General features: G+C 38.8%; 1 protein-coding gene across 2 annotated transcripts in view; it reads right to left on the bottom strand.

Annotated features, from left to right (window-relative positions):
- Positions 1 to 529: 529 nt before the first annotated feature.
- Positions 530 to 12,426, bottom strand: part of SI (sucrase-isomaltase) — a 50,088-nt gene continuing 38,191 nt past the window's right edge. For both annotated transcript variants that reach the window (XM_075157444.1, XM_075157443.1), the window contains 11 exons: positions 9,557 to 9,690; positions 9,092 to 9,126; positions 8,884 to 9,000; positions 7,591 to 7,739; positions 6,507 to 6,591; positions 6,355 to 6,411; positions 5,573 to 5,697; positions 5,202 to 5,290; positions 3,655 to 3,704; positions 1,858 to 2,028; positions 530 to 592 (listed from right to left, as the gene is read on the bottom strand). In XM_075157444.1, the coding sequence (XP_075013545.1) occupies positions 530 to 592; positions 1,858 to 2,028; positions 3,655 to 3,704; positions 5,202 to 5,290; positions 5,573 to 5,697; positions 6,355 to 6,411; positions 6,507 to 6,591; positions 7,591 to 7,739; positions 8,884 to 9,000; positions 9,092 to 9,126; positions 9,557 to 9,690 (1,075 nt within the window). The remainder of the gene's footprint in view (positions 593 to 1,857; positions 2,029 to 3,654; positions 3,705 to 5,201; positions 5,291 to 5,572; positions 5,698 to 6,354; positions 6,412 to 6,506; positions 6,592 to 7,590; positions 7,740 to 8,883; positions 9,001 to 9,091; positions 9,127 to 9,556; positions 9,691 to 12,426) is intronic.

Below are 12,426 nucleotides of genomic sequence, written 5' to 3'. Positions count from 1 at the left end.
ATCAACAACTTGAAACATCATTTCAAGTTAAATCAGTAATCGGAAAACATTTCCTTTTACTTTGTCTGGCCTTAAATTCTTATCTGTAGTAGTGACTTACTTACTTACATAGGCATTAAAATTAAGATGAAATTTAAATAGAGTCAGAATTATGGCCCCAAATCCATGCAGGTAACACCAACCGTATCTTTTTTTACAAAATTTGGCACACATGAAGGCAGACAGAAATTCTACCCTGAGAAAACCTAGAGTTTTGCATTCAGTTCTCAGCTTCGAAAGACAAAGTTACACTGAAGTGCCATGCTGTTTAAAATACAGATTTTGCACTACATGGAGACCTCGTAACCTTCAACAAAACTGAAACGCGACTCCTTTATACACAAAATACCTTAATATGAACTGGCTGTACTAGTATGTTTTTATAGTTAAAAGTATTCCAAGATGCCAAAGAGGTGGTATGAAAGTTGAAAGATAGTTTTAAAACAATGAGAAAATTTGGTGGTATGGCCAATGTTGTATTGCAGGCATTTTAGCTCCATTGCACAGTGTAGGCTTTGCCTAATTCAAGTTGAAGCTTGGTGATTGTCAGGAGCTGTGAAAAAAACAGACAAAATGAACAATCAGTAACTCTGCCATGAAGATCCACTGCTTTTTCTGTCTTCAGCAGAGATAGTGGCTTCTTATTTCAGGTTACAAGAATTTATTCCTCTGCCTTTGCTTTTGTGTTTGTATCACTATAAACATAGTTTAACCAGCATAGATTTGGGATGTCTGATCACGAGGCTCTCATCCTTTCCCTTCATTCACGGGCCCTTTTAGAGCAGAGGTTTCTGGGTGTTTTTTTTTTTAAATGAAAGCAACAAAGAAAAAAGGCAGGAACACATTGTAATTCAACTGTGCATATGAATTCCCTTTTTTTTCCATCCAAAAGTCAACAGCAGAATGAAATACTTCCACCCTCTTTTACATTTTTAACTCATCTTTTTGGTTATGTACAAAACTTATACAGTTCTGGCTTTACATGAAAGAGAGAAAGAACTAAGACTTAACAGAATACTGAATTTCAAAGGAAGGGTAGTAAGATCCCAGGGGCAGAAGCGGTTAGGCAGTCTCCCTCTACCAGAAAACTGGTAAGACTGCACACCTCAGCAGTTCTGTTCATATTTGAAAGCTGCTCCATAGGAGTGTCATCTTGGAAGGCAATACAATTATACACATTTATTTCAACTGCCTTTAAAGTGCTTGACTTGATTGTCCAGGGAGGCATGAGAGGGGAATTGCCATGGACAGGCACGACCCATGCAGATGAAACCCCGGTGCTCTGAAGTTGGTGGAAGGTATGCCGATAACTTTAGAAGAAGTGGGATTTGACTTGTACATGTAGGAACCCTGTGCCGCAATGCCTACAGCCGAAATGTGACATGTCAGAGTAAGAAATGGTGGTAGGCAAACAGGGCTGGGAAATGAAAATGTTGTCAGACAAGACTGACAACAACAGGGTCATGTAGAGACGATGAAAATACTTGTAGTTGCTTTTCCTTCAAACCTCACCGGTTACAAGTAAGTTATTAGGAAGAGTGGAAAACAAGCACAAACCAAAATCCACCACTTTTCCACTGTCAGAAGCAGTTTGGGTTCCTCCACAATAATTTCTATGCTTAAAAGCTCTACCACACTTACTGCATAATATTTACTATATATTAAACAGTGTATTATATAATCATTACTGATGGTAGCCTATGTATCTTGCTGAAATATATCTTAAATATGGTATTACAGCTGAGAGCTGAATCTCCAAAGGCTTAAGAGCACATATGCAGCTTTGAAGGTGGCATTACCCTGCAAATGGCATCTCACCTTCTTGGCGTCATTGTAGTCCATGGTGTGAGACGATGCGATTGTCCCGCCATTCTGCGATACGGTCACCTGCTTAACGCTGGTGGGCACCCCCAGGACTTTAATTTCAGTAAACATTAAGTTGTTTGGATCAGTGTAACCATGATGCAAAACTGTGATATCTAAAACATTCTGAAAGGAAAAGGAAAAAAATGTCAGAGATTGTCATTAGACTGGTACAAGTCCACTTGCGTATTTAGTGCTTAGAGGGTGTTACTTTTAGTGTGAGCATTTTTCATTGTTGGTTCCTCTTTAACTAGGTTTTTCCTTCCCAACTTCTTGTAGGAACAGGAAAAGATGCATTTATTTTATAATCTCCTTGCAACTGCAAATGCTGAATATTAGCAAACTTCTCTTCCTTAGCAATTAACATTCAATGATTTGACAAAGTCAGAATTAAATGAGAAGAAAGAACAGTGTGCATAAAATTAGAAGACATTCTGGCACTCTGGAAAACTAATGAAATAACAAAGTGTATTTTCTACTACAATAGAAAAAGCATTTCTTTTAAACCAAAAGTCCATATAATTACAGTCTAATTTAATTCCAGATATTCAACTGCTTATGATAAAAATTGAAACCTGACATCCTAGAAATGCCAGTACTTAAAATAAACACTCCTGTTTATTGACTTCTTTACCCAGGAATGCATGCCAGATATTCTGTGTTGAAGAATAAAGAGAAAAAGCAATCCTGAACTGAGGCAGTGACTCCGCACCAGCCGCTGTGCAAAGCTGTGGCTGGGACTGAGCTGGTTTCTCTACTCTCCCATTAGGCTGCTTCTCACAGGCTTCGCAAAGCGGCATGGCCACGGCAGCAAAGCCCACCATCTCCTACAGGATGCTGAGATGTTTCTATAGAATACATTGACTGGGGTCAATGCACACATCTTGGGACTGGGACTCAAGTTTATGACTCATAACCACAAATGCATCTCTGGTTTGACATCAATGGGAGGGCATGACTCATAAATGGGGCAGGTCCTGTTCCCCCCTCTTTGTTGTTTTAAAAAGTGATTTCTTTTGTGGCTGCCAATGACTCTGTATCCTGCTGCTTCCTCCCAGAACTAAGATTGCACACAATAAATACATTCTGTGGTGAGTATGGGCAAATGCACTACTCGCAGAGATGCCCTCCTTCTGGCCCTGTGAACTTTTCTTTCTTTTATCTTGGAGCAGTGACGTAGCTTCAACAACTAGGTAGAGAACAGCAAGGAGGACCCTGAACTTGCAAAATGCATTAGGAACAATTTTAGGTGCCCATCCTTGAGAAGAAACCCACATTCTTTGTTGGGCGGAGGTATTTCTTTGTGGCTGTAAGCCAGGGTCAAAGCCTTTTGTCCTTGAAGTTTCCTGTGTGCAACCTCCAGCTTCCTTCGCACCAGCAAGAGCTGGTTTTCCTGGCACAGCTGTTCTGACCCATCTACATGCTTCAGATATTCTGCATTGGTATGTGCTTTCACTTTACAGAAATCATTTATGAAAAAATCTTTTACTTTCAGAATTATATCAGAAATTACAGTGCCATAAATGTATACCCTGTTTAACAATACTGAATTTGGTAACTTCAGAATCATTCTTAAATTTGTTCTGAACACAGTTTAATCACATTACTTGCAATCTATTTGATCATAAGCACAACTTACTGTTAGGGTGGGATATCTAGACATTATGAAGTCCCAAATTAAAATATTGATGTTAAAAATACAGTAATAATCACCTAAAGTGATTATTCAGAAACTGTGAGATCATTACATACCTGATTAGCAGTAAATGATGTTAGCATATACACACCATCTTCATAAGCGTCTGGTAAAAAGAAAGAATAAAATAAAATGTATTTGCTATTCACCTCAGTTAACACATTACCAAAATTTAAGTAAGTTCAAGAATTGTGTCCATATACTACACACAAATATATGGTATGTCTATCTATACATAAATAAAGTTCTGTATTCCAGAAGACATATGCTTTTAGACATAAAATAAGTTCTTATAGGACTGTGTGCTATTTAAATGAGGACAAAATAAGAACATTTTAGAGGTAAGGTACAGAAGAAGGCAAACAAACAGCATTAGGAAGATCAAGGGTGTTAAGATCAGAAAGAGAAAAATGTTTCTCACTGAAGAAGGCATGGGAGTCGTTTCCCACATCCACCTCTGTTCACTGTCCAATTACACATGACCATGATAGACGGTGATGCTTCTTTGAAATCGCTGTTGTATATTTTATCAATCCTATTATCCAGCACTAAATGCACTCAAAGTAGTGCTGATAATCGTGGGCATTGTAGGTACTTGCCTTTCTGCACTAACAAAAACGGATCACAGACATCCTGGTGAGATGCACCTTGTAATCTATGCTAATTTCATTTATCATCAGACTTCCATAAACATAGCCATCATTTCTGAATTCCAGTGCTAACAGGCACCGGTGTAGGTGAAGCACCTCAAAATACACTAATGGCATCCTGCAAACTTCCCTGCACATCATTATGCAAAATAACACCATTGTCTGCATTACTTGCAGTAACCTCGGCTGATGGCTTATTGTTATTACAAGGGTAATACACTCTGGATGGAAAGGATAAATGACATTTAAGTATCTCTTATCTGAAGATGATTTAAATTTAGTAATGTTGAGGAAATTAGTTAAAGCTTCCCACCTAATCTATGGTTATGGTTCCCGTTGGTCTGAGGACAAATCTTTGTTATCCCTGTTGCCTGAGGTCCAGGGCACAGTTTCCTTTATACAACATATTAATTCTATAAATCACAGCATTATACAGTTTAAATCAGGAAAAGTCATTTTACTATAACGCTAATCTGAAGGTTTAATTTCAGTTTTGTCCCTGAAGGCATGTTCTGATATGTCCTCCAGAAATGAGATTGCTTTGGCCAGAGTCCAGCATTTCCATCTGCTCCTACTGCTCCTCCTCCAACACCCCACGCTACACTGAGGACTTCGAAGGCAGGCAGAAGCAACCACCAGCACTACTTTTCCAAAGCGATGCGGTTTCTTACAGCGTGGAGTTTCCACTCTGACAACTGTGTTATTGATAAACACTGCAGACAGAAAAGCTCCTAAGTCAGCTACTGAGCATACTTGGTTTGCAAGGACTGCTGTAATTTGTTTCGTCTCTCCCCAGTTCATATCCTTGGGTTTTGTTTTGGCTGTTTTAATTTGGGCTTGGAATATCTCCAAGGGTGGAGGCTCCACAGCCTCTCTGGGCAACCTGTTGCAGTGTTCAACCATTCTCGCAGCAAAAAAGAATCTTTAACCAAAGCAAGAAGCATCATACGTACCAATGCAAACCCCATCATCCCAATAAAGCTGTCCTGCTGCAAACAGAGTCTCATTCAGAGCGACAGTGAGTCCCATCGGGTTTTTTCGGCTATGGAAAACAGAATAATGTTTCCTCCATTTCCCCAGCTAATCAGATTTCATATTTATCAAATGCTAGAATTTTTTAAGAAATATTGCATGCTACAGTTGATCTCCCATACTCACTACCTTCCTAAGCCCATACCATTAAATTAGAGATCATTAGGAGCAAACCAAGAAGAAAAACCAGCCATAAAGCTCCAGTGCTATCATACATGCCGCTTCTCTGAGGACTGGTGGTATTTATATGCAATTGTTCAAAACTAAATTTTAAATTTGCAGTTAATCTTACCTGTAAAAAGTTGTATTAGCAGGTCTTTGCCAAGCAAGGATGTATCCGCCTCGGATATGCAGGTTGATATGCTCTAAAGGAGCTGGTAAAAGTTTGAATTGTCCCCTAAATCCAATATCTTCATCCTATTTATGAAAAAATGAAAAAGTCTTCTACTGAATTGCTCTCATTTTATAGTTTTTTCTAGAATGAAATGATCATTTTTTGTTAAACACATTATTTAGGAGTTGTTACTGCAGGAGTAACTGCATAATGATTTTAAGGGAAACTCTGAAATTTTGTATCTATAAAAGACTGTCCTGACCGTAGGTGACAGCAGCTGAACCAAAGGGGCCAGTCAGATGAAATATGAACTTGTGGTTAATGAAGTGATTTTTGATGCCTGCCCTTCCTAATACCAAAGCTTTTCTTATTTTCTGTGAAAGATGATGCAGCTAAACCTGTTTTGTCTTTCTCCATTCCAGCATTCCTTACAAAGACATTATGTATATGTATATGTTTGAGGGTTAAAAATAGTCAATAGAAGGACTTCAAATTAAAGGTATTATTTTACCTTTTAATTTACCCTAACCGTGGTCATGTTGTTATACATTATTATACAGGAATCAAGGGTATTTTTATCAGCTAAGCAGATGTTATATTGCTAAAAGCTGATACTGAATGCAAGTTTGTAAAAGGGAGAGGGAGGGTTCACACCTCACCACCACTCTCAGCACACCCTGCTGCTCTCTGAACAGCACTGTGAAGAAGACACATAAAATATAACTTTTAAAAGGACTTACTGTGTAGTAATCATACCAGCGGGCATTGGGTAAGTAAGCATTCACTGTTACAGCATTCTGCAATTAAGCATACATATTTTAGGTACCTTAAATCAAAAAGTGAACTTTAGCTAAAGTGACTTTAATATTTTCATAAGTGCCTAAAAATGTACCTGTTGCATCACAGGGCTGATGAGCAGTGCAGGTCCCCAGAGGAACTGCTCATATATTTCCCAGGTTGTTCTGTCCTCCACAAACCTGCAAGTTAACAGAATAATGATTAGACATTGGGTGCCGAACTTTTCCAAAGTGTTCCTTCTTTAAGACATTTTTGTCAGTAATTGAATCTACTATTCCTAGTATCTACTATTTCCTCATCTTTATTCTAGTATTAATAATTCATAGATCAATTAATGTTTGCCAAGAATGCATCAAGATCCTAATGTGAAACTCATTAGAGAAATGCAGGCTATTACTTAGCTTTCTTTTTTTGCCATTTCTTTGCATTTGCTTTTCAGTATATTTAGATCACAAAACTCAGACAGTCTGTTGTGCTTGGCCGGTATTAGCAATAATAAGATTAGGTAGTGGACAGACTGGAAACCGCTTTCTAATTTGCGCTACTTTTTTCATAGACTGTTGCTTTGAAAAAAGCAAGTCAATGCATGCAAACAACTTGGTGTTCCTCAGCCAGGACATGCACACAGATACTAGATCACATCTAACTCCACAACAGGAGGAGTTAAATCTTTTGCAGGTACTGCCCCGCCTGACAAGGGACAAAGAAGGCTTTGCATGTCTAACATTTTTAAAAAAAATCTGCTGTATCAGCTTGGACATGCACAAAAGACGACATTTGTCCCTGCAAAACTCTCATGATTTGTGGCAGAATTCCCTCTTTTTTGCTAAAGTTTTTGTCCAGCTCTTTTTGCAACATTTGTGTTTTTGATTCTACATGTCGAGCATTTTGTTGCTTGCCCCTAAAGAGGTTAAAGGTGAGCTTTAAAATGTAAATATTACTCCTAGAGAAGCAAATGTTTAATTTTGCATAGTGAAAAATGGAGAATTAGTGCTGTTCAAGTAAGACTTGATATTGAAAGCTCATATTCTCAATCTCGTGCTTTTTTTTTTTTTAATAAAAATTGCTGTAACTAAAAGAAAACTTAGTTTTCTAAGTTAAAACTTAGTTAGGAGGGGCGTAACTACAGAAGTTTTAGTAAAAATTCCTGATAAGGAGAGCAAAGGAGTTGCACTTACTCATGGAGTATGGGGCGGATTACAGTGCTGCCATGGGCATGGGCATCATACATTAATGTGTAGAGATAAGGTAACAGGGTGTATCTTATATTCAGCACATTCCTGGAAATCTCCTCAAATGTTGAGTTCCAGGAAACGGGATCTTGCCTCTGAAAGAGAAGAGATCATTGTTATTCAAGCTGGATTGTTTTGTTCAGAAAAGCTAAAAAAAAAAATCAACACAGCAAGTCAAAGCCGAGGAAATTTCTCCTCTGAACTAGAGCACCTTCATTTATTTATTCTTCAATTAAGGAGTAAGTGACACTAAAAACAGTAGGTATCACTGTCAGCCCTAAGAGGGGAACCAGAAACAGGGAAGGTGGGAAAAACCTGGGGGGGAGTAGTGTAAAAAATGTTTAATACAAAGTGTCCCAAAGGCATGACATCCCAGTGTACATAATTTATTATCCCTCTTTTCTGCAGGGCAGCACTCAGGACTTGCAAGAAGAGACCGAAGCACTAATGACTGATGTCAAGGAGCACTTCCAATCTTTATTAAATGTATTGAACAATACCTTGGCAAATTGGGTAAGACTGGAAGCAACATGATAACCCTGAATCTGCATTTTTAAAGGCTTTAAAACTCCTATCGAAAGGTGTGCCGCTGCAAGATAAAGCACAGTTTTTGAAAAGGAGACTTTAATCCATTAGATATATGCTATATAAATAGCTCTACTCTGCTAGACCTGAAGCTTTAACTGGAATAGAAGTGCTGTCCATTTTTTTTTATTTTTCCAGTTATCTTGTTTTACAGCTCTCTACAATATAGTCCTTACCCAGCACAGACCTACATTTAGGCAATTGTTTTCCTTTACTCTTAAAAGAAATACAATATCTGATGGTGGCAAATGTGCAAAGCAAAGAAATTTCCGAGTTTAACTCCAGAATCTTATTACACTGTTCCATTTTCTCATTTGTTGTGTAATTGTGGATAATTAGGGATGAAAGCATATGTAGGAGTTTGATTCAATCAAAGCAAACTTAGAATATGCTTCCTTCAAGTGGTCCAAATCCCAGAGCAGCCCCTCTGTGGGCATAAAACCTCCCAGGTGAGGGGGAGGCTTACAGTAGAGCTAGCATATAAATAAAGACAATTATTTATTTGGTAAAGAGCCAAATGTGTTCTTTTCCTGTCCTTTTTGCTTGGAATGTACTTATTTTGAAGCAGGCCGTCTTGTGCAATGTTCTGGCTGGTCTCTACACGTGTGTTGCAAAGGCCCAGCTGTTAAGAACCATTAAAAAACTGCAGCTCACCCTTGTTCCTTTCTGATTGTGATTCCTTGAATACGGATAAAAAGCACCCAGCTGCATCCAGCGAAGACATAGCTCATACTCTGAGTCTTTGAAGAAGCCACAGATATCAGCTCCTGTCTGAAAGTTTAAAAATAATCCAATTGGATTACTATAAAATCACGTACAGCATCAAGATAATTAAGTGTAAAGTAATTACTCATTAGCTTACATAAGATATTCCAAAGAGACTGAACTCCATCATACCTGAAAGGAAAAATAATTCAACATTACTAGCTGGTTTTTTTTTCCTGTCTTTGGTACGCTATTGGTTACATGGATAACACACTGTAATGCTGAATGAGAAGAAAAAAAACAAAACACAAAACCCACTATTTCTCTAATGTGTCATGTTTTTCTGCTACAGAAAGAGATGGGAGCCGGTTGGTCAGGAGCAAACAAAGAAATGAGTGGCAGGACACAGGGCAGGACGGTGGCCGGTCACAAGATAATAAAAGAGCTTGCAGCAGCCGGTGCAGAAGCGAAGAAGTAAAAAAGGAATTGACCACGAATTCTGGTTGCTGAACTAAAGGGCTTATTTCAGCTAAAACCACATGAGTACTAAAAGCAAGTAGATGAAAGAAAAGAAATAACTGCACACAGTAAGTTGAATAGAGAACCTTTTCCTTCTACGTACCAATAACAGATTTAGCGAGCTGATCCCAATCTGCAGTGTTATCACCGAGCCAGTGTCCTGCCCATCTTCCACTGCTGGGAAACGTGGAACGGGTGATAACAATCCCACGCTCCTTGGTGGCACTCTGCAAACCGCTGACATTGAAAATAGACAAAAAAATATTACATGAGAAACGTTACTTGAGAATTTGTTACATAAGATCCTCTTCGAAAATAAACGAAAGGGCTTATATTTTCATAGCAAAAGGCAGCATTGTTGTATGCATGACTATGCATACATCCAATCCAGATGTGCTTTTTACGGCAATTCACTATGATTCACACATACACAGAAACTCAGTCAGCCAACCTGTAGCTGGAAAGAGAACTGGCAAAACAAGGAGGTGCTAAAATACAGATTTCCAGCTCAGGCTAATTACTGCATGGGAAAATACGAATGTAGCCCAACTTGCACATTTTCTAAGAGCTCCACGATGTGTTCCAGGGCACATCATTCCTTTCTTAAAGTACCTGAAAACTTGCAGTAACAGTTGAAAATAATTTAACAAAACTGATACCAAAAAGATCACAATGGGGAAAATAGAGGTGCCAGGAACATTGGACCTGCCAGTATAACTCTAGTTGCCAAAAAGATATTGGAACAAAAAAAAAAAGTCACGGATCTGTAGTCACTTCAGAAACACCAAGATGACATGATATCAATATGAAATGACCAACATGGATTTGTCTAGAAGCAAACGTATTAAACCAGCTGTTTTCTGCTCGGGGCAGGTAACAGGCCTTACAGTTAAGGAGTAACTACCAATGTGTGTGACTACCTTGGCATTAGCTGACCTCTTGGTCTGATCACATTTGGCTTCTTCATAAGGAGAAGAGATTTCGACCAGAGGTTAGTAACTTTTTGAGGATGGTGGGACTTATTTCTCTTTCCTAAATTAAAGGCAAAAACCTACCGGGTAGGAAACATACAGGCGCTTGGGTTTGGGGGATAGAAGAAAACTAGCTAGAAGCACATTGGGTGGTGATATCTAGAAGCAAGCTAGCACCAGGCAAGGACCGTCATGGAGTTTTCAAGATGCTCTGGCACTAAAACCCTATGGCCTTGCTCAGGATCATTACTATTGGGAGGGGAGACTGCAGCTTGCCAGTGACTTGGGAGAAGAGCTCTTGAGGCCCTGGACTTGTGGGTGTGAATGAGCTGGATGGAGAATTGATTCACAAATTAACCCCATTACTTCAAATAAATAAATAAAATTCTTAAATAAAGCCTTAGCCATTACCACAAAGTACCTGCAAAGGTAACCAAGTAAGCTTTAGGAAAAAAAAAATTAGCTGAGTTGAGGGGAATTTATGCTTTCTAGTTGCTCCGCCAAGTTACGAGCACCTTTCTCTGCAGCATATGCTGCTGGTCTGTGCTGTGTGACTGGCATGGATGCATTACTGCTCCACTGTCTCAGAAGAATTCCTTTGCAGCCGTGCACACGTCCTGTGAATCATTACAGCAAGATACTAAACCGCAATACTAGTTAGAAAGCTACACTGATTAAATAGCACTGCTCTCCAATGCTCCACAATAATTGCCTAAACAGCTGCTTCAGTAAGGCACTATTTATTTATTTTTCTACAGGATTTGCAGCTTTAGTGACACTATAATTACAGCAAAAAATACACAAGTCACTTACATTAGCGTAGTAATTAAACTAAATTAATGTGCTGTAATTATTTCTTCCAAGACAAACAGTAAGTTTTCTAGTATCTTTTATTTCTTTCTAACATACTATCAAACATTTTCAGCCTCCGCTTGGTTTACCTTACTTCAACACCACTTTGGAAATTGCAGCTAAAATTTCAAATGTAAAGAAACGTATGTTGCGCGTAGACCTGCTCAAGGATGAGCACGGCCCGAGTGTTTTGCTGACTCGAGGTGCCAGCTCTCTGCTTCGGGACTGAGCCACAGCTGTGTCCATGAAAGCAATTACTCATGTCACAAAGCCTGCGTTCATCTCCAAACGGTTACTGTATTCACTGGTAAGGGTTCTGGCTTTCAAGTCTATGCGAGGGTCTCGTTATGAAAGAACAGCGTTAAGCCAATATCCAGAAGCTCCCTCTGTCTAATGGATGGAGAACCAAAATTACATCACGTTACACAAAAAGTTGCTGTTCACTTTTAAGTTATAGGCTTTTGTGAGTTTTGCATGCAAGCGACCTTCTTGTTTGGATGGTTTAGCACCAGAACAAATTATTATTGCAACATGTCTTCAGGGGTTTTTTTTATACTCACATTTTTCTATAAGTTTCAAGTGCGAGAATATCTATATAAGCTGCGTAATTTATCGTAGTCATTTCTGTTACGGTACCTCTCAAAACAGAAAATATTTCACTACATTTCAGTTCGTACTTAATACACAGAAACGATGGTAATATTCCTCTTCGGGTGAAATTATTGTCTGCTTACAATGCCCAAATCGCGTGTGATTTGGCTGACAGCAGAGGTGTCAGACATTCCCTCCTGTCCTGTCAGCAATTTCGCTCCTGCCTTGACTGGCAGCACTGCAATGGCACGCTGCCAAATGTAAGATCCACTCAGTCAAAAATTCAAGCAGCCTTGATATTTTCTTTCTTTATGGTAATATCGAAGTTACCAAGGGCTTTAAGGTCGTTAAGACCTATAAAGAAACACTGTTTCCTTGCTTACTCCTTGAATTGGAAATGAAACAGCACAGCTATATTGTCATTACATCAGATGTTTATCTAAAGTAGGCTGGGGTACTATTCAGTAAGGAACAGATAACGACGCTTGCCTTAGAACTGAGAAAATAAATTCTTAAAAGTAAAGCCTCACGCACACACCTTGCATTTTAAAAGTCACTG

The sequence above is a fragment of the Calonectris borealis genome, chromosome 9 (assembly GCF_964195595.1).
Source record: "Calonectris borealis chromosome 9, bCalBor7.hap1.2, whole genome shotgun sequence".
Taxonomy (NCBI): domain Eukaryota; kingdom Metazoa; phylum Chordata; class Aves; order Procellariiformes; family Procellariidae; genus Calonectris; species Calonectris borealis.
Note: the sequence above shows the minus strand (reverse complement) of the source record. Positions and strands in the feature narration are given on the sequence as shown.